At 39.1% G+C, this 24,210-nt stretch overlaps 1 protein-coding gene across 2 annotated transcripts in view; it reads right to left on the reverse strand.

Annotated features, from left to right (window-relative positions):
• Positions 1-24,210, reverse strand: part of PLCB1 (phospholipase C beta 1) — a 731,149-nt gene that overhangs the window by 81,894 nt on the left and 625,045 nt on the right. For both annotated transcript variants that reach the window (XM_047771691.1, XM_047771692.1), the window contains exons 28-31: positions 8,166-8,242; positions 7,969-8,058; positions 7,381-7,438; positions 6,715-6,801 (exon numbers count right to left, since the gene is read on the reverse strand). In XM_047771691.1, coding sequence (XP_047627647.1) covers positions 6,715-6,801; positions 7,381-7,438; positions 7,969-8,058; positions 8,166-8,242 — 312 coding nt within the window. The remainder of the gene's footprint in view (positions 1-6,714; positions 6,802-7,380; positions 7,439-7,968; positions 8,059-8,165; positions 8,243-24,210) is intronic.

Raw genomic sequence — 24,210 nt, forward strand, 5'->3', positions numbered from 1 at the left:
ATCTTTTGATATGCTTCTAGGATGAGGTCAAAATTCAAAGCCTGTGGCTGCCCAGAAATGAGGAATCTCACAGGAAACTTTCCCAACAATAAGCCAAACATACAAATGGTAGATTTGAAAATTAACCCAATAAATAAAGCAAGTAGAACTCCTAGAATTAAATGAAACACAAAAGCTATAGTTAGCTTAGTGGATGAGTAGAATAGCAGGACAAAGAATCAGGGAATTAGAAAAAGATTCAGAAAAAAAAATTGTCCACAGGGTAGCATAGAGAAAAAAGTTAAAAGAGGAGATGGAATAAGAAGGTTCATTATAGTTTGCATATAAATAATGTGAAGGAAGGAAGTTTTGATAGAATCCACTTTCAGACGTGATAGCTAAATTTTTAAAGACTAGTGAAAGCTATCCATCTAGCCATCCATGCATCTCAAATGCATATTTAGATATATTATAAAAATTGCATAAAACGTAAGAAAAATTCTAAATGCAAGAAAAGGAAGAAAAATACAATTATCACCAAAAGAATTACACTAAGACTCACAGTTAAAAGTCTCAATAGTAAGAGAAGCCAGAGGACAGTGCTATCTTCTTTTCAATGTGATAAAAGAAAATAACTGCCAACCTAAAATTCTATACCCAGTGAGAATATCAATGCAGAATACAGGTAAAATAAATACATTTTCAAACAGAAATGAAAACAAGCAAAAAACCCCAAAGATTTTACCACCAGTAGATTGTATAAAAGGAACTTCTAAGGGATGTAGAAGATAATGCTCCAAATGGACAATCTAAGGCACAAGAAAGAATATTCAGTTAAGAAGCTTGTGACTTATGAAGATAAATCTAAATGAACACTGCCATAATGTCTTATGGCTTTAGAAATATATAGAATTAAAATATCTTTCAAAAATAAAGAGAAAAATGGAGGTAAAACTGTTTTAATGTTTGAGGATTGCCTGAAGGAGAGTAAATTTTACTTTCAAGAAAATAATAATGATATATATATATATATTTTAAAAAGGTAATGCTTCACATAGAAATGAAAAGGAGATTTCTTCCACACATACAAAAAACAAAAAATAGTCACTGGGTGGGTCATCTAAGACTTGACAAAGAGTAAAAACAAAGTAACCAGCCAGCTTGCACTCTTTAATCTGGCTTTTACCAGAAAGTCCAGTGGATGCTGGCAGGGAGAGTGCATATTTACCAATCATGTAGCAAATGAATCATGTAAGAAGCATTTACTTTAAATCCCCATGTTAGTCTCTTTCTCCCTGAACCCTGGGAAGGAAGGACTTAAATAGTTGCATTTAGAGTTCTGTCTCAGGGCCCTGGGGGTAAGTTCTACAAGACTAACTTCACCCAGAGGGATGAGTCATGCTGTGTTACAAAGACGTCAGAGGGGAAATGAGGAAAATCTGTCTATATTCCCCTGGTGGAGGAAAAAAAACAAGCCAGTAGCTACATGATGAAATGTTCTTTGAGTATAAATTAAAATGCCCTAAAGCTTCCTGGAATTCTCTCTTGCTGATGAGCTAAATTAAAGCAGAAAACCTGTGTTCTAAGAAGCATCAAAGACAAATTAAGTGTCAGAGAAAAAGTAAATTACACATTTATCGACTGTTTTATGAGGTTATGGAGACGGTTCATTAAAAAGTCCCCTCAAAAGATGATTCTTCTTGTAATAAGAGCCAGTAGCTACAAAGTGATCAATATATGTTGGAATAACCACAGCAAATTCAGGGCGACTCCTGATTAATGATGTTTCAACATGTTAAAATAAATTTCTTTGAAGTGTTTGTGAGAAAGGATTCCTTTTTATAAGGAATCAATTCAGAGTCAAGCACAATCACAAAAGATGTGGTTTCTCTGCATTGGCAGTTGGGTCTCTGAGTTGTGTCTAACACTGTTTATACACATAAAATCTTTCCTGTTGGCTTTGGCAGACCCAGGTATGGAAATCCCAAAGAAACCAATTATGTCACTGAGTTGAAAGACTGGTTAGGGTTTATTGCATTCATCTTAAGACCTCTGAAGCTATGGGTTTCACAAAAAGCTTTGAACAAAGCTGAAAACAGCATACATTTGGGGACTGAATTAAATATTTTACTGCTAAGAAACATGCAGCTGAACATTTCTTGCATTTAGAACTCTACTGTAAAGGAGCTGAGATTTCTCTTTTAAGAACTTAATAAATTTCAGTGGGATTCAGGTACAAGGGTGCACAATGTAATTTCATGTTAAATTGAAGACCCAAATATTTATCAATTGCATAAGTTGCCTCCAGGGATCCCCTACTTCCAATTTCCTCAACTCTTTCAAAAATTTCATACAAAAGGAATAGAATAATTGTATCTCTTTTTGAATGAGAGAAAGTGGACTCTTCACATGCAAAAACTCTGGCACATGTCACAAAGAGGAATATTCTAAAATAAACTTTCACATTGTAGGTGCTGGCCAAATTTGGTCCAATACAGGCTAGCAGGATGGAAATTCTTGGTCCATGTGTGGATTTTTAATCTAGTTTTGATTGAGGCACATTGTTCTGCATGATGATAAAAATGCTGGAAACTTGTGTTGATCCTTCCAGATTATATAAGTACATGGTTGAGTGAAAAACTACAGTCTGTTGACTTGCTCTAAATCTAGCAAGAACTCCTTGCCACTGAAGAACTGTTGTCTTGGAGTTCCAGTCGTGGCTCAGAGGCAAGGAACCTGACTAATATCCATGAGGATGTGGGTTGGATCCCTGGCCTCGATCAGTGGGTTATGGATCCAGTGTTGCCATGAGCTGCAGTGTACATTGAAGACACAGCTTGGATCCTGAGTTGCTGTAACTGTGGCACAGGACAGCAGCTGCAGCTCCAATTTGACCCCTAGCCTGGAACTTCCATATACTGAAGGTGGGGCCCTAAAAAGACCAAAAAATATATATATATATAAATAAATAACTGTTGTCTTTCAGCAATTGGATTTTCAAATTTTTTTGTTTAAAAAATGTTTTTTATACTTGTTTGTTCACTTTTGTGTGTGTGTGTGTGTGTCTTTTTAGGGCTGTATTGCAGCATATGGAAGTTTCTAGGTACATGGAAGTTCCCAGCCTAGGGGTCAAATTGAAGCTGTAGCTGCCAGCCACAGCCACAGCCACAGCAACACGGGATCCAGCTGCATCTGCAACCTACACCACAGCTTGCTACAATACCCGATCCTTAATCCACCGAGCGAGGCCAGGGATTGAACCCTTGTCCTCATGGATACTAGCTGGGCTTTTTAACTGCTGAGCCACGAAGGGAACTCCTCGTTTGTTCACTTTTAAAGGAGTAGTTTAGTTACCAAATGCTTGGAAAACCACAGACTCTGATAGGGGCTCAGAACTCCAAATAACGACACTAGAAGAAAACAAGAATGTGAAAAGAGCCTCTTCCTTTTTCCAGAGGAGGTTAGAAACACAAAACACATTATCATATTAGTTAGAACAAGTAGATAAAGAGGAAGTAAGTGATTATAATCTACAGTAAGGGAAAGAAACTGATGAATGGAAAGAAATATGGTGCCGTGTAGTATATGCTTTTGCTGGAAGTGAAAGATAAGACTTTCTTGGTTTTTAGTTAAATATTCCTTATCCCACCCATAAAATACTTGAAAGAGGAACTCCATTCCCCTAGGCAAATTTTGGCAAAGTCTAGCATGCTTTCCTCTTCACAAGAGCACTGCAACTATTTTTAATATTACTACTACAGTGTCACCTCAATTCCTTGTCCAACATTGAGTGACAAAAGAGTTCATAAATTTCTAGATGTCATAAAACTACCTTGTCTTCTCATCTTTCTGACTCACCTGATTAACCTCTTTATAGATACTGTTGGTCAGTTTCATTTTCTTGAGTTGCTCCTCTTTCTTTTTGGTTTCTACTTTTGTTCATTTCCCTCATATCTATGTCAGGCTTCAAAGGCCATTCCAATAGTGGATGTGAAGAGGGATTAGGACAAGCCAGTGCTATTCTATTTCTGGTCCACATCCAGTAATTTATGGGAGCATGGATGACTGCTCCACTGGCCTGGCCTTTCATTTGCCCACATCTGCTGTCCTGTGCTTTGGTCTTTCTCCTCTTGACCTACACTTGATCTAATTGTTTTATTCCGCTGATTATGATTGTTCCTTCTGGTCATGGTCACTTCCCTTTATTAGCCACTGTGCCCTACAACATTAACAGTCATTGTTTCTTATTATATTACTAAAGTCATGGTTCCAAAGCAATTATTTTTAGACCCTGAAGAACACCTCTCAATAAATGTGTTTGACATGGAACCAGCAATCTTCAAGGGCAAACTTCAAGTACAGATACAACAAGATGATCATTAAGAGCAACTTCATAGGTGAAAAGCAAAGAGAAATCATTGTGGTCCCTATTTACAGTCAAAAATAAAGCCAATGAAATGACTAAAAATTCATAGAAACTCTTAAGATTTCTTTCTAAGGGGCCAAAAAGAAATGGAAACTTGATATACCTGTGGTAAGGGCACACATTGTTAATTACCCACCCAACTGTTCTCTCTCCCTTATTTCTTTTCATAAGAAAATATCAGTTTTATTCAGGTACCTGGTGACCGTGGAATTGAGAAAGTGAACTCCCCCCACTCTTCTGAGTGAGTCTTAATTACTGTAAGCCATCAGGAAAATTACAATCTTGGGTTTGTGATTGGTTTAGAAATGGGCATATGACACAATTCTAGCCAATGGGATGAGGCCTACTGGAGAGATTTAGGAAAGTTGTCCTCAAGCCTATGAAGGGTTATCAGATAAAGACATTCCTTTTTCTGCCTTTGAATAGTTCTATGTAAGGTTGTGATGCATGGAGCTATGGCAGCAATCTTGTGATTGTGGATTTATAGCTTGGGGATGAAAGGCAACAAACTGAAAAAACACAGTAGAAATTCTGAAAATACCCTGATTCTTGATAATTTGTTGAGCCACTAACATAACCATTCTTCAAACTTCAATACCTCTGAACTTCCAGTAATGTGACTTACTAAATTTATTACTGCTTAAGTCAGTTTTAATTGGGTTTTCTGTAAAGTTGCTGCTGAAACATCCTTTCTGATAACAAATTATCCAACAGTTGTTTTTTCTTCTAATGTTTGGTTATATCCCATGAAGAAATTTACTACTAAAGTTGATTTTAATCACAATGAGCTGTAGCAGTAACATAAAATCTCACAGGGTTCTTTATATTGAGATTTGTGTAATTTAAACACATGCGTGATTTCATTTTATCTATGAGCAAAGTAGTGTGACATTTTTTGGACAAAAACGAAAACAAAGCAAAATAAAACTGTGTGGGAATAACAATATTTTCCAAGAGAGTTTTTTTTTTTTTTTTTAGAAACATAAAAACTAACTAATGCAATATCAACCATAAGCAAAGTATATCATACCAGTGTAAAAAGTAATGACAAATTTGAATTCAGACAACATGAATTGAAATGTATGTATTTGAATATATAACTAAGGACTCATTATTGTTAAGATGTTTCTGAAATTTCATTCCAACCTGGATCTTTTGCTCCAAACATTTGAGCACTTTAAAAAGATTGATCCTAAATGGAAAATATTTCAATGTAGGTAATTACGCTAAAATTTATTCTACCTTACCAATGCAAAATCAACTTGAGGTGGTGGCTAAGAGTATTTAAATTGCATATTTTTAAAAAACCATAAAAATAGCAGCGTATCTCAGTAGTTATTAATTCTTGGATTTTCATTATGGATAGATTGTCCAACCTAAATACTTTGAGTTAAAAATATGAAATAAGTGTTCTTCCCAGTAAATATAAAAGAATAAGAGCAGAAAAAACCACAAAAAAACATATTTTAAATTATCCACAAGCAATCTATAAGAAGTAAATTGATGAATGGACTATACAATGAACCAAAACTAATACTTGATCTTGAAGGTTCAAAAAGTACTTGTATGTAATATCAGTGCCTTTTAGAGCAGATATTTTAAACTGCAGATGGAAGGACAAGAAAATTGAAGAGAACATTTTTCACAAACACAAAAAAATTCAATGATTAATCAAAATGATTTTAGATGGAATGATCTAAAACAGATTTTGCTAACCTGAAAGTATCTGATTTATGGATAGTCAGTTCACTTAAAATTAATATTCATAAAACAATTGATTTTGACCAAATAACCATAAAGTAATTTTACAGTATACCCCCAATAAACTATTATGGGGAAAAATATTTTTTTGGTCTGGTTTATAAGAACATTTTGTCACATTAAAAACCAGGGTGATTTTGGTACAATAAATCCTCTGCTGGACAAAGTTTGCCTTTATAATATTGCATCATCAATTCAGAGCTAAAGAGGCTTGGTTAATTTCTCCAATTCTCTCTCTCCTGGTGGGGAAATGGCGGCAGGGGTCAGGGGTGTGCTTTAAAAATATCTATACCTGAGTCACATCCCAGACCAACCAAAACCAAGTGGATTCTGGTTTTGTGCGTGTGCAGTTTTAAAAGCTGACCAGTGATGATCACTGCTTACTGAATACGGCTATAAAGATTTTTACCATCACAAGTAAAAGGAAGATGCACAAGTTTCACATTCAAGAACTGGTCTGAAACTGTGTGAGAGATACATGTACTAGGGAGGCTTTATTCTAATTCAATGAAAGTAAAATTACAGAATTATTATTTGGTTCAGTTTACCTTGGGTTTTTCATCCAGGATCTGCTGACGTATCTCTTTGTGTTTCTCTAGGAGTTTTTCTTGCCGTTTACTTTGTGCCTCTTCTAACTATAAGAAAGTGCCAGAGAAAGTCATTTTCATCTAAATGTTCAAGTGAACATTTTCAGAAAAAAATTAAAAGCTTGGCAGATCTACAGCATACATTTAATTATTTCGGTTCAAGATCTGCCCTTCATGTAGGAGACTGTAAGTGTTGGCATTGGGTACACAAGAGTGGGAGTGAGGTGATCAATGGATCATACCATTCTCACATTTTTGCTAATGTTTGAAAATTTCCATGATACCCATTAAAAAATAAGTGCCTTTGGAGGTTGCCACCTTCTCTGCCATTGGTGACAACTACAGGCTCTTCTGGGGCAGCCCCCATTAACATCATGTTTCTGTGTTTGCGACTTTGGAAAGGATTCTGAATGTCTATCTTTAGATGAAACTTTTTATATAAAGGTTTGCAATTAAATTTGCAGAAATATTGATTACAGACCGCCTGCTCAGCAAGTAGCGCTGCTGGGTGCTGGTGATAAATCGTGGCAACAAGGCATGGCATTTCCCTCCAGAGGCTCCCATGGTACTTATCAAACATTCGCACGTGTTTTGCAAAGGAAAGAGGGATTAATCAACAGGACATACCCTCTTGATGTACTGCACCACCTCCTGGATGTAAGACCTGATCATCTCTGTCTTTTCCCTGAAAGCAAATGACAAAGAGATCATCAGCTGAGCTCATCCATCATGGGCAGACACAGGCACCTCAGGCTTCCCAATGAAAGTATCAGAACTCTCAACATTCTTATTACTACTGCAAGGAAGGTACAATCTGCCAGCTCTGAACAAAGGTCAGATTCCACCCAAGGCACAAGTTCTGTTTTTACTAAATGCCAGGAAGGCCATCTGACAATATCAGAAGTGAAGATTTAGCCTTTCCCTTAGGGAAGGTCTTTACTCAGCCTTTACCTAAAGACCCTGTGTGTGCCTCAATCGTGTGTTGAACTCCTCTTTGAGTTCACTGTGAAAAAGGGATCCTCAGAAAGGTTAATCAGAGGAGTAATTTCACAGATGGGTCTTTGCACAATGAAGCAGCTGTTATTCTGGTATAGAACAAATTCCCAGGTAAAAGGTAAAAGGTGGGAGAAAAGGAACTTTTTCTACTTACTCTTCCAAAAAAAAAAAAAAAAAGAAAGAAAGAAAAGAAAAGGAAAAAGAAAAAAAAATACTTACTCTTCCATCTGGCTTTTGTCTTTGGATTTAGCTTCTGTTATCTTTTCCTGCCTCTTTTTATCCATTTTCTTCTTTAATTCCTTCTTCTCTCTGAAGGCAAAATGGAAGTAAAAGGGAAAAAAACAGTCAATCAAATAGCTATTTGTGTGAAATACATTTACATACACGAATCCATTGGGATGAGAATGGAGGCTTACTTCTCACAGATTTCTTTGAGCTTCTTTAACTGATTATTCTGACATTCTTCAGCAACATCCGTCAATTTTTGAATAAGCTGGGGAAAGAAAATGCCGGTTGGCTATTTTATATTACCACAAACAAAGCACCCTTTCTCTTCCTCCCCCTCCACATCAAGCAGTGGTGTCTGAGGTTAGAAACTCTGGGATTGATGCTTAACAATAGTTAAAATCATCACCATAAGGACTTCTTTTTAATTAAAGTATAATTGATTTACAATGTTGTGTTAGTTTCAAGTAATAAAGACATAATTTAAGACCATCATATTATCTAGGTTTTAATATGAAATTCTTATCTCTTTCTAATTAAACAGGATTTCTTAGATTAATAGCCTGGTTACTGCAGCTTGCCTTTGCCAAGTGCAAAGACAAGTAGCAGTGTGGACCCAGGTTTCAATCTCCACTTCATGACTTACTAAAACTATGATTTTGGTCATGGGGGTTACATTTTCGGAACCTACATTTTCTTGGTTATAGATGAGACTAGCAATGCCTTTATCTTCTGGAGGTACTATGAAGCTTCAAATAAAAACGAGTGTGATGCAAATGTAAGTTATAATCCACTGTGAATTATAAGTCTTGGTTTCCAGCTATCATTCATTGCTCAATTGCTTCAAGGACGGCATGAGTTACCCATCTTAGAAATCAATGTTTGTGACCCTGGGCGGAAAACTTCCAAAGAACATCGGAAATTCTCTTCTGTGCTACCATTTTGAATTATGAATACATTTCCACAAAAGCAGTTATTTCATTGTCTTGCATCTGTTTTCTTATCAGATCAAGGTTTAAGAGGGCAGCACTGTGTTTTCCTATCCTTGGCCCTCTGCACAACTTCTAGCTTTCCATAAGAGCTTAGTAGATGCTTGTCCATTATGTAAGGGTACCTGTGCCATTAATCCCTCCTCTTTCTTTATTCTACATGAAGACTAATGGAATCTTTTGCCATTGCTCAGGCAACAGAAGCAACTGGACTCAACACTTCTCACTGGAGCATCAGTGAGCATGGTGTGAGCTTCCTGTGAAAGGCCCACTCAGTACCACAGAGATGGAGATTCTTGGATCCAGCAGACTGAGTTGACCAGTTTTATATAAATAGTGGCTACAAGAGTAACAAAGCAATATAATCATAATACCAGCAAACTCTCATTGATAATGTTTACATGCCAGGCATCATTTGAAGAGTTTTAAATGTATTAACTTACACAATTCTAAGAGCTGCCGTGAGGTCAGTGTTATTATCTTCATTTTACCTATAAAGATACTGAGCCCCCAGACTCAAGTTCTGAACTCAGGGCCATAGTGGTAGTATGTGGGCAGAGCTGGGGTACCAACCCAGATAAATCAGGATCCCCAGCTTGTGGCCTTCAGCACTCTCACCTTTTTGTTATGATTTTAGAAATTGTTTTTAAAAACCTCTTCTTATCTAAGGGAATAAAAAAGTCAAGGAGGAAATTCTCTTACAGAATTATAATAGTGAACCCACGTTGGGAGTTCCTGTCATGGCTCAACAAAACAAACCTGACTAGTATCGATGAGGACACGGGTTTGATTCCTGGCCTCACTCAGTGGGTTAAGGATCCAGCGTTGCCATGAATTGTGGTGTAGGTCAGACTCAGCTTGGATCTGGCATTGCTGTGTCTGTGGCTGTGGCTGGCAGCTATAGCTCTGATGCGACCCCTCTCCTGGGAACTCCCATATGCCACTAGTGTGGTCCTAAAAAGCCAAAAAAATAATAAATAAATAAAAAAAAAAGAATCCACCTTAACCGAATATCAACATGAAATTTGATGTACCCATCTATGAAACAGATAAAATCTGAATAAATATTAACTGGACCTTGGGCCAGCAGAAAATTTATTTGATCACTCAAAGAAGATGGCCTGGTCATGATTGTCACAATTAAAGAAATCATGAAATATTACAGTCTGGTAATGCTATTTATCAGACTGTCAAGATGTAGAGTTCTGTTGTGCAGAGATTCTGGCCATTTCCTCGAGGATTTCCATAGCGCCTCTCTGCTAGCTGAAGGTACATGCAGTCCCTCCTCCTCCCCAGAGGACCCTTCACATCAAGGGGTTACAGAGCATTATCCAGGGTCCTCCAACCTTGGCTGCAACATGAGACTCCCTTGTGAGCAATTTCTTAAAAAATACAGAGTCCAGGGCCTGCTCCTAGGCCTATGGACTCCTCATGTCTGTGGGGAGGACCTGGGAACCAGTGTTTTCAAAATCTCAGATGATCTGAATTATTTGCCAGATTAAGGGGGTCTTGGTGGGTCCGTCCTCATTCTATAGGCCACTGCTGTCTCCCAGCAATGCTTTTGATTCAATGGCAGGCATGCTTTAGTTTCCATGTTTTTATCTCCAGCATTCACCTGAGTCCAGAATTGTTTCTGGGTTTTGCAAGCACCTAATGTAAGCTTTCTTCTCCTCTCCTGCCTTCTTCCTCCACAACATCAACATCCAGGCAATGAAGCCACTGAGCTTGAGATCTCCCAGCCCTTCTACCCACTCCATTCTGACTTTTATCTCCATTTGTTCTCAGCGCCCACACAACTGCCAACACCAACTCCTTCAAGGTTCTGCAGAAGTTTCCTGTCTGCTGCAATCCCTGATCTTCCTCTTTGCCTCTCTTTCGGACCATCTGCACTTGTTCTTTATTCTCAGAACTGGTTCCCACCGTCTGTTCTCCCAGAACACATACCTTTAGCTAAACCATTCCATTTAGCCACAATCTAACAAGTGATTTAGCAAGTGCCACTAAATACCTGGCATTATTCTAGAAATTCTCAGCTGATGAGCTGGCTTTCTAGATCTTGCTACTCCACGTGTGGTCTGTGAGCTAGCAGCACTGGCATTGCCAGGGAATGCATCAGAAATGCAAATTCTCAGGCCCCACTTCATAAACTGAATGCAAATCTGCATTTTAACAAGATTCCGGAGAGATTCATGTGCACATTATTAAGGAAGATGGAGACAATTTAGAGGCTCTCTTATGGACTGAATGTCTGTGTTCCTCCAAAATAAGTATGTTGAAATCCTGACCCCCAAGGTGATGGTATTAGGAGGTGGGAATTTTATGTGATTAGGTCATGAAAGTGCAGCCCTCACCAATGGGATTAGTGCCTGTAATTGTAAAAGAGTCCTCAAGGGTCTTCTCACCCCTTCCACCATGTGAGGACAGAGCTAGAAGAAAGCTCTCTCTGAGCCAGGAGGTGGGCTTTCACCATACACCAAATCTACTTGTGCCTTAATCTTGGACTTCTCAGCCTTCAGAAGATGAGAAACAGATGTTCTCTGCTTATGTCACCCAGTCTCTAAGACACTCCCTCAGATTCTCTTTTCTCTGTCTTAAAGAGCTTCATGACCTTATCTACATTGTTTTCCTTACCCTAAACTTAGCTTCCTCGCCTCTGAGATAGGGATAATGTTGTGAAAGCTGGAAGGGAAAACACACATGCGATTCCTAATAAACCACATCATAGGCTTTGGCTTAGTTTCCTTACCTACCTTTCCAGGGAAAGGGTCTTCCTTTGCTTTTCATCCTATCTTCACACTCTGTGGTGGGATCACCATTTCATGTTCCTCTCTCCAACTTTTTTTGCACTGGGTATATTCATTCCCTTTGCCTAAAAACACATTTCTATTTTCTTATCCTCCCAGAACATTGAAATTTTGTTCTACCTTTGACCTTCCTTTCCTTTCCATCCCTAAAATGGAAGACCAATGGCTGCTTCCAAAGCTGCAATGCCCCACCCCGCCCCCATGCTTCAACCATCCCATCTCATTTCTACTCCAAATGATTTTGCATTAAAATTACAAAAACTTTTTTGTTACTAAATTATTTGCCATTTCTCAGGACTGAACCTTTCTTAGTCCGGAGATTCGTAAACATTCTTAGAGTACAGTGCCCTTATGATCTCAGTAATTTTTTTCATGGTGTTCCTGGGCCAAAAGAAATAATGGAACAGTTTCATTTATTGATTAAATGATTAGGTCCAGATCTAATAGTCGTACTTTACACAGTATCCAAGAGATGTTGCTGTTTGATTTAAAAATGTAAAATATCACACAATGACCCTGTAAGTCACATGCAGTGCCTCAGGGTGACATGGCACACAGTTTGGGAATCCTGAATTTATCCTCTTAATAGGATGCCAGTTGCCAATGGCATGATGCTCTCCTTCTCAGATGATGCTCTCCTTCCTTAACCTATGGTAGCGCCAGCAGCTCCCATAGTCACTCTTCTCTGACTCTTTTAAGTGCTTCAATTCATTTCTACATCAGCACCTGCCTTAGGACAAACTCTAGCTGGGGATGGCTCACCAGCATCTCAACATCTCTACAAATTAAGTTTAGGATTTGTCTCTCATAGAAGACAAATCATCGAGTTTTCCCTTTAAGTATTATCACTCAGTATAAAGGTGTACATTGCATTCGATGGCCCTCTTGGGGACTTTCCACACCTGGTGAGTCATAGAGATTTATTCATTTTTCCTGTCACCATGGACCTCTCAGTGTTAACATCAGTTAACCAGTGTTAACATCACTCTGGTGTAGATTCTCATTACCTCCTGTCTGGACTTGGCAAATACTCCCTCCCTGCCCTCTGTCTCTCCTTAGTCCTTCTACTCCATCCCCAATATTCTTTTTTTGTATATCCCAGAGACTTCACTGGCTCTCTATCCTCAAAAAAGTTATGCTCCAGCTCTACATTTTCTTTTCTGATTAGCATTCAGCAAACTCAATAAGCCAGGCAGGATTTTACTCTCAGGCTTCTGGACACACACTTGCTTCTATGCTTTTTCTCATTTTATTCTTCCACTTTGATGGTATTCTCATTTGAATGGGAGACAGACAGCACAGATATAGGGCATTTCCAAGACTTCAGAAAGTTCCATTGGTCTGTGCTACTCTAACTGCTTTTTTTTTTTTTTGTCTTTTTAGGGCTGCACCTGAAGCACATGGAAGTTCCCAGGCTAGGGGTCGAATTGGAGCTGTAGCTGCCACCCTATGACAGAGCCACAGCAACACTAGATCTGAGCCACATCTGCAACCTACACCACAGCTCACAGCAAGGCCGGATCTTGAACACACTGAGCAAGGCCAGTAATCAAACCTGCGTCCTCATGGATGCTAGTCAAATTCGCTTCTGCTGAGCCATGATGGGAACTCCCTGCTCTAACTGCTTCTAATAAGTAAGTGGGCACCAGTCAAGGCCTGCTACTGTCCATGCCCTTTCTAAACCAGCCTTTGCTGATTCTTCCCTTTGGTTGCCCAGATAACTCTAGTCCTTGGCTCTTTATTGGCTTTTTCAATAAGATATCGCTTATTTTTAATTGCCTTTGTGGGTATATACATTATTATTGCTCTAAACAATGCCACTAATGTAACCTTCCTTTCCTAATAATTTTTTGAACACCTAGACTCTACAAAATATAGGCATTCAACAATTATTGCAGATGAAATAATGTGTAAAAACCACATTGACCCCCAAACTTGGTGATAACTATAGAGCATCACAGCCATCACCATGGGCTGTCTTATTGAAAACACTTTCTTCTTTTTACAGCTGCATCTGCAGTAAATGGAAGTTTCTGGGTGAGGGGTTGATTTAGAGCTGCAGTTGCAGGCCTATGCTACAGCCACTGCGATGTCACATCCAAGCCGCATCTGCAAACTATGCTGCAGCTTGCGGCAATACTGGATCCTTAAGCCATTGAGCAAGGCCAGGGATTGAACCTGTATCCTCACAGACACTATGTTGTGTTCTTAACCCACTGAGCTCCAACAGGAACTCCTGAAAATACTTTTAAAACTACATAACTTTGGTATTTAACAAACTAAGTTTTGTTCTTTAGGAATAAATGCCTTATTGTGAAATCCAGGAATGTGTATTTTTTATTTTTTGTTTACTTAACTAATTAATATATTTTTAAAGTCATATATTTATTTTTTGTTTTCTAATATCTTTGTTTTTAAAATGATTATTATTTTTTCCATTATCGTTGGTTTACAGTGTTCTGTCAGTTTCTACTATACAGCAAAGTGACCCAGTCATACATATACATATACACATACTTATACATATACATTCTTTTTCTCACATTATCCTTCATCATGTTTCATCATAAGTGACTAGACACAGTTCCCTGTGCTATACAGCAGGACCTCATTGCTTATCCATTCCAAATGCAATAGTTTGCATCTATTAGCCCCAGACTCCCAGTCCATCCTACTCCCTCCCTGTGGCTTTTGCATACAACTAATGGAAACAGTGTTTCCCTAAGAATCTCAAAGAATGTATTTTTAAAAAGGACATCATCTCTGAGTTTAACATGACAAACATGACAAATACCCTTCCACTCTGTTCAGTTCCCCATGGTCTGCCCCACTGTCCTATATTATAGACCGTCCCTGTAACATTGTGCCCTTTCCCACTATTTTTAAAAGACCATCACTCTTAGTATAATTCTGTCTTTACACTATTTTACTGTTTTCATTCAAACTTCCTCTACTTAAAGTCCAGGAGGCAGAATGATGAATATGATGACTTCGTTGAAAATATCCACTATTGTCAGGCTCACATTAAGCTGGCAATGGGATTATATGTATGCATCAATAATTTATTTCTTTCAGACACTAAAAAGGGAGTGCATGGGGCTCACCTATAGTTTTCTCTACCCAACACTACTTCTTCAGAAAGAACTTCCTCTGCTTTCTGAGAACTAGGTCTGGGCCTAATGTGTGGGCTTCCCGTGGAGCTGCTGTATTCTTTGCACTCATCCCTTAATCAAGGTAACTGGTCCAGGGAAGGCACTGATCCAAGTTGGACCAGTCATACCTTGACTCTGGCCACAGGTGATTGGTCTAAGGTTGTAAACTTGGCCAATCATATGATCCTAACAAGGATTCCCCCAAGATTTTGTCAATGTGTCATTAGAGAAAGAAATATAACTGATAAGGGGTTGGTGCCTATATTTTCTGATAAAGGGAAGCCTGTGTGCTGCTTTGGAAAAGAATAATACTAACATACAGAGAAAATCAGGAGAGAGAGAGAGAGACAGACAGACAGACAGACACAGGAAGTGCTGTGAGTGGTTTCTGGCCGGTGTCTTTTTTTTTTTTTTTTTTTTAGGGCTGTACCCGTGGTATATATAGAAGTTCCTAGGCTAGGGGTCAAATCTGAGGTGCAGCTGCCGACCTATACCACAGCCACAGCAATGAGGGAGCCAAGTCAAGTCTGCAACCTAAACCACAGCTCATGGTGACACTGAATCCTTAACCCACTGAGTGAGGCCAGAAATCAAACCCGCATCCTCATGGATAGCAGTTGAGTTTGTTTCCACTGAGCCACAATGGGAACTCCTGGCAGGTGTCTTTTTCTTCCTTCCCTTCTCCTGTGTGGATGGTAAATCTTTTCTTAGGTGACCTACCCTGTGTACTTTTCTAGTACATACTCTTCTTATCTAAGTTAGTCCAATATAGATTTCTGTCACTTGTAGCCAAGAGGATCTTGATAAAAAAATAAAAATAAAAACAAGTAAAAAATGTCATTCCTTAATCCCCCAATAAGATGATGAAACCTCTGAGTATTGAGCTAAGGTATTGTTTTCATGAGGTCAGAAAACAAGATGCAAAAGTGGGATTTTTCACACAATAATCGAAGTGCTTTTTCGCTACCCCAAGGGTCCTTTCACTTTGGTGTATTTATTAGCAGACTCTACTCAAAGAACTGTCCAATCATGAACTCACCACAAAAACTCATGGAGGATAGAAAAGAACAAAAGATTAGTTTAGGATTCTTAGGGGAAAAAAAAGGAAAAATCAAGGAGTACATGGTAAACTGAAATACAGTAAACAATATTTAACTTTAACACTTATTTATTTATTTGTTTGTTTATCTTTTTTACAGCCACACTTGCGGTGTATGGAAGTTCCGAGGCTAGGGGTCGAATAAGAGCTGCAGCTGAGGCCTATGCCACAGTCACAGCAACACTGGATCCGAGCAGCATCTGTGACCTAGTCTGTAGCTTGCAACAATGCCTGACCCTCAACCCACTGAGTAAGACCAGGGATTCAACCTGCATTCCTCATGGACACAATGTCAGGTTCTTAACCTGCCGAGCCACACTGGGAACTCATAATTTTAACTTTTACTATGATTTTTTTCCTGGCCCAAAGGAACAGACACATTTCAATTATTTTGCCTATTTGTTTACCAATCATGACAACTCTCCTAGTTAAATGTTCCAAACCTTTTAAGGAATGAGAAAGCAAAGCCTGGGGGAATATAATTTCATGCTTGTTCTCAGCTCCATGCTGAATTTCACTGGGTTGAGTCATGGAGGGAGAGAACTGTTTCCAAGGAAGAGGATAATTCCTTGACTCTAACTCAAAAGGGCTTAAAATATATGGACAGAAATTGACATGTTTGGAACCTCTTCTAAGAAGGGCAATTTGGAAAAATGGGCAAAGAGTCAAGGATAGACTATTCAGACTTCAGACAAACCCATCTTCCTGCCCCTTCCACTAATATCTAGGGAAGACAGCCCCTTCTTTTCTGCTGGTTAAAGCACCTACTCTGAGTTTTTACCTTAAATTGTTTTTCTTCTATAAAGAATTAATTTATGATGCTTCTAAACGAAGCAATGATCTATGGACTTAATGCATACTGACAATTTAAAAACAAGGTGGGTGTTTACACTAGGGTGTACCCTAGCTATTCACATGGAGAAATATCCATTCATTCATTCATTCATTCATTCCACCAACATTCACTGAGCACCTGTGATGTGCTGGATACTGTGTACTGATGGTCCACCTGGGAGCCAGCAAACAAGCCCTGTCCAGCGGAGCTGATATTTCCCACCAGTTTCCTTCTCTTCTCAGAAGCTGGAGAGTCTTGGACTAAAGGAGCAAATACCCTGGTCATTCCCTGAGATAGTCTTTCCTACCTATGCAATTAATTGCTTTGTAAATAGCTAAACAGAATTTTCTAGCTACTTATTTGAATCCAAAAGGTTTAAAGGATCCTTGGATTTTTCTTTTTACTTGCTGGGCCAAGCAAGAAATGAAAGTGAAAATCTGACCACGAACTCCTAGTTGATGTCAACAAGTGGGCCAGATGAATCTATAATATTTAAAATTGTTTTTCACTTTTAAGATATGCCAAAGTGAATATCAGCTTCTTAGCTTTCTGGGAAATATAAATGGTTCAATGAAACATACTCCCTTGAATAATATTTCTGGTATTTTTTTTATAAGGCCATTAACAGGAAATATCTTCAAACTTAAAAAAATTAAGAAGTCTGATAAAGGAAGCTCTAGTTGTAGTGTTTTATCATCTTGGATGATGCTTGCATTTTGCCATCTCAATTCTTGGGCCCTGTTTTCTCATCAGTAAAATAGAGCATCTAAATGATCTCTAAGGTTCTTGTGATAAATTACAAAATTACATTATTCTATGGTTGTATTTTTAGAACTCGATTACTTTAAAATATCCTGAAAATAGTAGATATTTATGGCCATGAAATATTTATTTTCATGATAAAGGTGCTTTATTTTTATGATAAAGGAAGTTTCATTTAAAATGATTCATGGAGTTCCCTGGTGGCCTAGTAGGTTAAGCATCCGGCATTGTCAGCGCTGTGGTCTGGGTTCGATCCCTGACCTGGGGAATTTTGCATACCAAAAAATAAAAATAAAATGATTCATATATATATTTAAGTACAAATTTATGACATGCAAAAAATCATTCCTTTGTAATAGGGATAACTGCCCATAAAAGAAGAAGATGCTTGTAAGAGTCATTGAAAAGTTGGTACAAGTAATGCAATTACAGATTTCCTGGTTAAATTAAAAGAAAATGAGAACATGTTTGTATATGGTTGAATTAGTTGAGATATTATATTTGATTAAACCAATCAAAAACAAAAATCCCAACCACCAAAATTTTAGGATTAGGCTTCAAAAGTCTAAAAGATGTCAAGACAATTCAGTCTAGAATAAATGAAATAAATAAATATTGCTTACCACTCAGATGTGGGAAAATAGCAATACCATTCAAAGTGGAGGTTTTCAAATAATTAACAAAGGAGATCTGACTAAAAGAGACATGATTTGTCTGGTGGTTTGTAACCACAATAGTGCAATAAATCAAGGGCTTAATATTTCAACAGCGTGTTTGGAAGTTAGATCTGGAAGAGCTGCCCATGAAGATAAATAGCAAGGCATGTCAGCTCCTTTTTTTTCTTAATGCAAAATATATCATTTCAAGCATCTCTCACTTGCCAGATGGAATGCAATGAGTCTTGTAATTCCTGAGGGCACAAACTCAATGATCAGACTGGTGGATTCTATTTTGGAATTTCCTTTTGGCAGAATTTCTGTTCTTTAAGCTTCTTTAAATTGACACAAGTCAAAACTATTATTTTCTTTGCCTTTGGGGATGGGTTCTGTTTACTGCCTTTTTTCTTTCTTTCTTTTTCTTTTTTTTTGCCATTTCTAGGGCCGCTCCTGAGGTACATGGAGGTTTCCAGGCTAGGGGTCGAATTGGGGCTGTAGCCGCCAGCCTATGCCACAGCCACAGCAACGCAGGATCCGAGCTGCATCTGTGACCTACATCACAGCTCATGGCAATGCCAGATCCTTAACCCACTAAGCAAGGCCAGGGATCGAACCCGCAACCTCAGAGTTCCTAGTCAGATTTGTTAACCACTGAGCCACGATGGGAACTCCCTACCTTTTTTCTTTCTTAACCTTACCTAAATAGTTAATCAATTAACAACAAAAAAACACGTTAAGACCTACTGCACATGCACAAAAGGAAAAACACAGTTTATTGCATTAAATTGAAATCTCTAATTATTAATTTAATAGATCTGAGAGTTGACTCATCTCTACATTTTATAAACTAAGTGTAGCACTATAGTCCAGAGGGAGACTTTACCAGCATTCCTGGACCAACTTTTGCTTTTAGAAACAGGGATGCAGACAAAGAAGTGAACTGGTTTAGCTAAAGTTACGTAACTAAAAATGGAAGTCATGTCTCTTTACTCTAAATCCTATGCAAACTGTCCTTTAGTAAAGAATGATGACAATGTTCTAGGCACTATGTTAAGTTTCCATGGATTATTTTTACTGAATCTCAAATGCAAACTATGAGGGCTGTGTGCTGATCACAACAGGTGCTAATGTTGGTTTGAGGCCCAGGACTGGTTGCTGATGGGATGGAGAGGAGATATAAGAAAAATCCTACCCCCTAAAGTCTATGTGAAGGAAGGGAGAAATGAATGGGCTTGGAACACGTGGGAAACAAAATATGAGAAAAAGGAGAAAAGGCAGGAAGCCAACAAAATGAAACAAGCCTCTGTAGAGGATAAAGTATATGGTGCTGTGAGAGAAAATGAGAAAATCTTTTCTTGATGCAACTAAAAAGGAGAAAGAAGACAAAATGGCAGGTCAAACACTGCTGCAACAGAGAAGTGATCCCATGGATGTCACTAAAACACCTTCTCTCCCTAGGCCGTGGGTGGTGAGGCTTGAGTGTGACACTGGAGCTGATTCTGAGACTGATGGAGAATGCTCAGAGGGACCCTCCTCCAAGAATTTCTATCACTTACCAAAGTCATTTAAAATTAAGACCTTTCCCTAATGGCATGATAAAACTCAGGGTCAATCTATGGCATTAATGAAAAACAGGCAAATTAGGGCAGATTTCTCAACCATATAGTTCTCCTTAACTGGGCTCCACAGGCCCCCAAGAAGTCAGTGAAGAGACTTCAGGGTATGCAAGAACTTGAATGGGGTTGGGGAATTTACATCTTTATTTCACTCACCTCTAAGTGAAAGTAATTGTCACCCTCAATTGTAAATGCAGACAGGAAATCACAGGTGTGATTTCCATAGGACCTGTGCTTTTGTCACCAACAGATAAGCATCCAGCTGGATGATCAAGCTCTGAGGAGTGGAGAGCACGATGTATTGCCTATGTCAACAAGCGGAACTTTAGTTTTGTTCTAAAATACATTTAGAGCAAGGGTAAGGATTAAAGGCATTAAAACTTCATTCTTCAACTTCAATGTGTAAAAGGTCACCTGGGACTCTTGTGATTCAGCAGGTCTTGGGGGTGGGGACCTGAGGCTGTGCAGGTCTAACAGGCTCCCAGGTGATTTGGGGACCATCCTCGGAGTAACCAGGATACAGAGCTATTTGGATGTGGAGTTTTAAAGATAATGATCCTCAAGAAAATGTTGTACATACATATAGTGGAATACTACTCAGCCATAAAATAGAATGAAATAAGGCCCTTTGCAGCAACATGGATTCAACTAGAGATTATCATACTAAACGAAATAAGTCATAAAGAGGACAAATACCATATGAGAGCACTTATATTTGGAATTTAAAATATAATTAGGTAAAATGAACCTATCTACAAAACAGAAACAGACTCACAGACATAGAGAATAGACTTGTGGTTGCCAAAGGGGAGGAGGAAGGGAGTATATGGACTGGGAGTTTGTGGTTATCACATGCAGACTGCTACATTTAGAATGGATAAGCAATGAGGTCCTACTGTATAGCAGGGAACTATGTCCAGTTTCTTAGGAGAGACTATGATGGAAGATAATATAAGAACACATGACTGGGTCACTTTGCTGTACAGCAGAAATGGGCACAACATTGTAAATCAACTATACCTTAATAAAAATTTTTAAAAATTAAAAAAATAAAGATAATCCTTATTCGGACAGGTAGAACAAGTCCTTTAAAACTTCAGAGTCTATGAAGATTGTGTGCATTTGACACCTCTTGTGATAATACGAACAGTCACCTCAAAAATATTTTCTCTAAAAAAAGGGGTTCCCATTGTGGTTCAGTGGTAATGAAACTGACTAGCAGGTTTGATCCTTGGCCTCACTTTGTGGGTTAAAGATCTGGTGTTGCTATGAGGTGTGGTGTAGGTCACAGACATGGCTTGGATCCAGCATTGTTGTAGCTATGGTGTAGGCTGGCAGCTGCTGCTCTGATTTGGCCCCTAGCCTGGGAACTTCCATATGCTGCAAGTGCAGGCTAAAAATCAAAAATCAAAAAATCAAAAAGTAATTCTTTTGGTGTTAACCAATCTCTATAGTCAGGCATTGTTCCCACATCTGTGTCTCCGTATCGGTTTGCTGACAGATTTATGGTTGTATTTATCACATGTTATCAGGACTGTAGTACCTGCTCCCTCACTTGTACTGACAATGCCTTCCTCACCTTCATCGCCAATGTCTATCAGTGAGTTTGGCAGATATTAAGTTGTAATGAACATCTGGCAGGAGTTTACAAGCCATGGTTTCTTTTTCAATCCTTGAACTGTGGGTTCACATTTGCATTTAATTCCCAAAGCAATTTTGGGAGATAAAATATCTTCTGCTAATTTTCCTCATCACCCAATACTTCTTTTACCTGAGGCTCCCTTGCTTTTTAATTACACTTCCGCGTATCTAATTTAGCCTAAGAGGCCCGCTTGTAATTCAGAAGCACAAGCAAAGAGAGAACTGACACTCCTAGGTCCCCTTCAGTCAAAAGGCTTCCTGGAAGAACAATTTCTAGTTGTGGCAAATGGGGTTGATAGAAAGTTCTGATCTACATGTCAGCTAAAAGCATGTAGTATAAATTGTGAATGCCCTGAAATGGCCACTAGGTAAACTCTGTGTGGTTCAAATGCAAGGTGTTTGGATCTTAGCCTTCTTAACAAAAGCCCATTTATAGGTGTGTTCAAAGGCACTGGGCTTTCTCTAAACCCAAATCCACAATCACAATAGTGAAAGGAGGATCATTTTGAGTACTTTGCTTGTATCTGGCTTGAAAGGACCAGGCTATGTTGGACACAAATGTATGTTTTCTTAAAACTCTTTGAAGCTTTCACTATGGACACACCCATTCTTTCTTGGGGAGGAGGGAGTGGAAGCACATATTCTAGGTTAGTCACCTCCAGTGGGAGTTTTACCACCTCTCCTGCTCCAAGGGTCCTTCAGGTGGGACTTCCCACCTGTAAGCTCCACTTGCCCTTCCCTAGCTCCCCACCAACCTTCTCCTCCAGGAGAAAAATCTGTTGGTAGGATTGGATGTGGTGCTCACACTCAGGTATTCCTCCGGGGACTTTGAGACTGTGCAGCTGTTTCTCGTGATTTCAGCTCCCCATTTCTGTAGCTCAGGTTTCCTCCTCCCTGGCAGGCCTTTCTGGGATGTATGGGCTTCTGTTTTCATCCACACTCTAATTCTTGTTTCGAGACTCTTCTATGAGTACTCAGCTTCTCTCTCATTCTACCACGCCTCTTTCCCTGGGGAACAGACCTTGCAAAGCTTGGCCCTTGGAGGAAATTCATGATGATTACAGCTGGATTGCCTCGTCTTTGAAGTAGCATTGACCCTGTTGGTCACCTCTGTCATCTGCGGGAGAACCCCGGAATCTCTGACCCTCGGACCACAGTTCCTCTGGACTATGCTTTGGGAGGGCCCTTTCCTAGGACTGCACTTCCTCCCTGTGCTCTGGGCAGCTCAGCCCCAGAGCAGTTCTTGTGGAAGTGACTTCAGATGGTGTCACTTCTCTGCTCAGAACCCTCCAGTGGCTCCCACTGCCCTCTGAGTGTAATGCAGAGGACACAGAGGCCCATAAGACCCTGAACCATCCGTCTCTGGCCCCAGAAATCCCTTCTCTTGATCTCAGATCCTGATAGCCCTCCTCGAACACAGCTACACTGCTGTGCCTCCATCACACAGGCCTGTTCCCGACCCAGAGTCTTTGCTTACTCTCCCCCTTGGGAAAACTTTGCCCCCTAAGTTGGCACAGTCAGTCCTTCTCCTTCTTATTCAAATGCTGTCTTCTCAGTAAGTCTCATCCTGTACTCTATTTAAAATTTCAAAGCACTCTCTACATCCGACTCCACCTCACTCCCTATTTCCCCACTTCAGAAAGATTTCTCTCCTCGGCTCTAATCACCAACTGACATATCACATATTTTACCAACTTATTTCATTTACGGTCTGGATCCCCCTGGTCCAATCTAGAATGTAAGCTTCATAAAAGTTAGGATTGTCATTTTTATCCTCTACGATTTAAAAGTATTTGCTCAGTGGACATCTAATAAGTATTTGTTGAATAAATGAGTGAATGAATCACGGTTTCTTTCTGAGGTGATGAAAAGTTTCTAAAATTGGGGATGGGACTTTCCGCTGTGGCTCAGTGGTAATGAACCAGACTAGTATCCATGAGAACATGGGTTCGATCCCTGGCCCCACTCAGTGGGTTAAGGATCCAGTGTTGCCACAAGCTGTGGTATAGATCTCAGATGTGGCTTGGATCCTTTGTTGCTGTGGCTGTGGCGTAGGCCAGTGGCTGCAGCTCTGATTTGATCCCTAGCCTGGGAACTTCCATATGCCTCAGGTGTGGCCCTAAAAAGAGAAAATAAAATAAAATAGGCGATGGCTCTCCATATTTATGAGTGTATATATATATTCTACAAACCTTTGAACAGTGCATTTTAAATAATTGCAAAGAAGTTGAAATAAAGCTGTTTAAAAAGAGATAGGCGGCCCAGTTACACATACATGCACACATTCTATTTTCTCACATTATCATGCTCCATCATAAGTGACTAGACTTAGTTCCCAGTGCTACACACCAGGATCTCATTGCTAATCCATCCCAAAGGCAATGGTTTGCATCTATCAAACCCAAGCTCCCAATCCACCCCACTCCTTCCCCTTCCTCCTAGGTCACCATGCTGTACAGTAGAAAAAAAAAAAATTGTATTGGGGAAATAACAATTAAAAAAATAATTAAAAAAAAATAATTAAAAAAAATAAAAAGAGATAGGTACAGTGTCTCAGCCATCATAATGCAGGAGTGGGCTGTGTGCTCTCTGCTGTTGCATGAGAACTTAGCTGGAAAACTGAATTAGGAGGAATCTGCACAATGGTTATAAAGGAGGGGCTCTAAAGTCAGAGAACCAAGT

The sequence above is a fragment of the Phacochoerus africanus genome, chromosome 3 (assembly GCF_016906955.1).
Source record: "Phacochoerus africanus isolate WHEZ1 chromosome 3, ROS_Pafr_v1, whole genome shotgun sequence".
Lineage (NCBI taxonomy): Eukaryota > Metazoa > Chordata > Mammalia > Artiodactyla > Suidae > Phacochoerus > Phacochoerus africanus.